We start from the raw sequence: 4,044 nt of genomic DNA on the forward strand, positions 1-4,044 counted from the left end.
GTGTCAAGCCTAGGCTCTGATACCAAATGTTACGCGGCGCCTTCCTGAGATTCCTTGGAAGGGCGACGTAAGGCTAAGCAACTGATGTCTGTGCAGTTACTGTCCGCCAACTGAGGTCCCCTCCGTACGCTAGATGAGATTGTCAGTGCCGTATGGGAAAACCAATGTCAAGAGCAATTGAGAGAACAAAAATGAGAATTGAGAATGAAAGAAAGCTTGATTGCATTAATGAAAGCTATGACAGAAAGGCAACGCGGTGTCGAGGGGGAGAGACACCAGTACAGAGAATTGTTTGCTTGCTAGAAAGTTTTGAATGCTTGATCCCCCCTAATAATGCTTAAAAACAATAAACCAAAGCTACAAGACTAGACTTGATTAAGCTAGAGAAACATAATGGAAGTACATGAAATAAAACTACTCTATATTTACAATGAAAAGGACTTAGTTTTCTACAAGGCAGAAACAGGTCCGTTGTCAGCAACATAGTCTTTGGCATCAGGGTCTGCGCGCGCAGCGCTGTTGGCATCTGCCTGCGGTTAGGCGTTGGCGAGGGATATCAGTGTGGCGACAGAGGCACATGCGCGCTTGTCACTTGGCGCGGCCAAGACTACGGGGCCGTCCGTGGCGCTAGGCATTGGGAGGCTTGCTAGGACGCCACGGGACGCGCCCAAGGGGCCATGGGGCATGGATGGAAAGCCGCCCATGACAATACATATATTATTCTAACTAAAATAATCAAGTTTATCATGACCAACATTGGACGGTTGTGACTTGCACTTAGCGAGCATTCTTCCCGCCAAGCGAACCCTTAACATACATACATATGCTGTTCTAACTAAAGTAAATGATGGGACTACAGATGGTCATGTACCATCATACAACATGCAAATTGCAAAATGGAACATGTCCTATATTACAAATCTTGATCTTGCAAAGCTTTGTGTTAGTAGTTATCCATGCCCTTTAAAGAAGGAAAAAGCACTTGTATTGTGGCCTCGCTATAGCAACACTGTTCATTATTAACCCAAAATATCAGAGGTTCAGACATATACAGAATTTCCATTGCAAGTCTCTAGCAGCTTCAAACCAATAGAATTAGCTTTAAAAGATTAGACATATTGTTCTTCTCCCACTTTCCAAATATATTACAAGAGAAACCGGTCTTTATTTCCAAAAGGAGAAGGATAAGATGCTTAAAGTAATGCTTAATTGTATCTGCATCCACTTTCTGATATGCTCACAGTTTTTATTAGTAAATTATAATGCCTTTTGTGGTGGAAAAATAATAGTGGTTCTAGTCTTCAAGAGTCAAACTCATTACTCAACGTGAGAAATAGAAAACATGAAACTTGCATATAATCTGAGGTCATGAGCTGATGATATATAGAATATTAACAAACAAAGCGATTCGAACAATCTCCAATGGGAATGATTCAATTAAAAAGTTGTGGAAAGTAGCCTCAAGAACATTATAAACATGGTCATATTTGCAAAAAAAACAATGATGTGATGTTAGGAGAATCAATCTCATATTCACTTTGTTTCCTGATATTTTACTATATATGTTGGAGCTCAAGATCTATGCACCAAATGTGGCTTACAAAGCAGAAACTAAAAACTTGAAGGATAGGAGTTTTGTAGTAATACATTAAGATTGCAGCAATGAGTTTCTTTGAGAAATGGAAGCCAATAGCTGCAATGATATTTGTTGAATTTGCTCTGGCTGTTGTAAACGCGCTCTTCAAAAAAGTACTCAGTGGAGGAATGAGTCAATTGGTGATAGCTACATATAGGTTCTCAATCGCCGCGATTTTCTTAACTCCCATCGCATGTTTACTGGAAAGGTTTGGCTTTTATACTTCTGTGTATTGATTACAAGAGTTCAATAATTCCATATCTGCTAATATATAACAAGAAGATTTTATTCCCTTACCTATGCAGGAATTTCATATCACATTTAACAGGCCGCGTTGTTTGTTCTTTGTTCTTCAGTGCACTTCTTGGGTCAGTTTTCTGCTCATTATATATGCTAAAGTATCTTCATCTCATTTGTTCTCTTTCAAAGATTATGGTATTCACTTTCCTTCTATCGGAAACAGCCTCTCTACCTTCACAAAGGTAGGAGTGAGGTCTGCATGCATTCTGCCCCTGACCCTACTTTGTGGATTACACTAGGTTTTGTTGTTGTTGTTGGTATTCACTTTCCTGTGACAACAAATTCTGAGAAAGATTGTTGTTTTCAGGGGTACACTCACTCAATATTTCTTCCTAATCGGGCTGAAATACACATCAACAACATTTAGCTGTGCTTTCATCAATATGGTTCCTATCAACACATTCGTTATGGCATTGCTACTCGGGTAAGCACAAACAACTACTGCTCGGTTAGTTCTTTATGTAATCATCATATCGATATGCATGAACGATTAACCTGTAAAATTGTTGCAGGCAAGAGAAAATAACAATTAAATGCAAAAGCGGGAGAGCTAAGGCGTTAGGAACCTTATGTTGTCTTGGTGGAGCTTTAATACTTACGCTATACAAAGGAATGCCACTGATAAGCAAGCCGGCATCCGAAATACTTGAAGTGAACCACAGCACAAGGAATTGGATTGTTGGTTCGTCGTTTCTATTTGCTGGAAGCCTCGTTTGGTCGTCGTGGTTCCTCATACAAGCTAAGATAGGGAAGGAATATCCTTATCAGTATTCTAGCACAGCAATAATGTCATTACTTGGAGCCATTCAATCTGCTATACTGAGCCTTGTAATTGATAGAAACACATCAACTTGGTTTCTGAAAGGAAGTTTAGAGATCTCAAGCGTCATATACGCCGTGAGTATTCTCCTGTTTTCATTCAAGATATTGAAGTTAGAATAGACAATAAACGAAGAATTAACTGAAACAGCCGTCCACCTAATCTCTTAAACTAAAAATAATCTACGGATGCATAATATATGTATAATTTACGTATAATATGTGTATACCTATATATAATTAATGTTTAATCTATGTATACCGACTAGAAAAAGTAAACAACGAATTTGACCGGCTATTTGTGTAACAGGGAATTATGGGATCAGGGTTATGCTATGTGGTCATGTCATGGTGTGTAAAGCAAAAGGGTGCAGTTTTCACTTCTGCATTTAGTCCCTTTATTCAGATATTTGCTGCTGTTATTGACATCTCCATACTTCATGAACAAATTCACCTTGGAAGGTTGGAACTCTTTTCTACAACAATTTCTTGACTTAGAAAAAGAATTGTTGGATATTACTGTTACTAAACAGATTTTTTTCTTTAACAGCATATTGGGGTCAATTTTGGTTATTATTGGATTGTATATTCTTCTATGGGGTAAAAGCAAAGAAGCAGAAATTTTGAAGGATTCTCCAGCAACAGAAAAGAATGGACAGGCTACACTACCAGTTACGTCAAGTCCACCTCGTACATAAGAAGAACACATGCATGATGCAACAGAACCCCCCTAAATCACTAATTAAGTAGTGCAATTTCCAGGGTCAAAACAACAAAGAATCAATATTGTAATGGCCAAAAATGTATATTCCAGTTTAATTTGATGTTGCTGAATGCGCTAGTGCAATGTGTTTTTCCTAACATGTCGATGATATTCATCTTCTTTCTGTAGGATTTTTGTCAAATATACAACACATTGCATGAAAATTTACACCGGAACTAAATTACTAGTTCAATAAACGTAAGATCTTTTTGTATGATTTAATTTCCCTCAGATAACTAAAGCATGTGTCTTCGAAAGACGTTGCACATAATACGTGACTTGAACTAAGTATGAAAGATCACCTACAAAAGGCTACATCTTTGCCTTTAACTGTTGTATGAACATATACATAATCAATAAGGCACAACTTTCCTTTAGATTGTATAGTATGCAACTTTCTCTTGGACTTGTTTTATGTTTGTACTTCCAAGTACACTCGAGGATTCAAGAATAATATTCTGTTTAGTAACAGGTTTTAATTTGTAAGAGAGCACCTTTCCATTATCAACATAATGTCTAAAACTTA

The 4,044-nt window shown here is 37.7% G+C and overlaps 1 protein-coding gene across 1 annotated transcript; it reads left to right on the forward strand.

Annotated features, from left to right (window-relative positions):
- Positions 1-1,657: 1,657 nt before the first annotated feature.
- On the forward strand, positions 1,658-3,566 carry LOC104235136 (WAT1-related protein At3g30340-like). The gene is made up of 6 exons (XM_009788823.2): positions 1,658-1,844; positions 1,942-2,004; positions 2,244-2,360; positions 2,449-2,833; positions 3,066-3,217; positions 3,306-3,566. The coding sequence occupies exons 1-6, from the start codon at positions 1,663-1,665 to the stop codon at positions 3,451-3,453; spliced, it is 1,047 nt and encodes a 348-aa protein (XP_009787125.1). The 5' UTR covers positions 1,658-1,662; the 3' UTR covers positions 3,454-3,566.
- Positions 3,567-4,044: the final 478 nt, after the last annotated feature.

This window comes from Nicotiana sylvestris, chromosome 4, assembly GCF_000393655.2.
Source record: "Nicotiana sylvestris chromosome 4, ASM39365v2, whole genome shotgun sequence".
NCBI classification, from domain to species: Eukaryota; Viridiplantae; Streptophyta; class Magnoliopsida; order Solanales; family Solanaceae; genus Nicotiana; species Nicotiana sylvestris.

Coding starts and splice junctions, on each gene's coding strand:
- LOC104235136 (XM_009788823.2), top strand. CDS start 1,663: ATGAGTTTCTTTGAGAAATGGAAGCCAATAGCTGCAATGATATTTGTT. Junction 1,845..1,941: donor ATCGCATGTTTACTGGAAAG/GTTTGGCTTTTA, acceptor TTACCTATGCAG/GAATTTCATATCACATTTAA. Junction 2,361..2,448: donor GTTATGGCATTGCTACTCGG/GTAAGCACAAAC, acceptor AAATTGTTGCAG/GCAAGAGAAAATAACAATTA.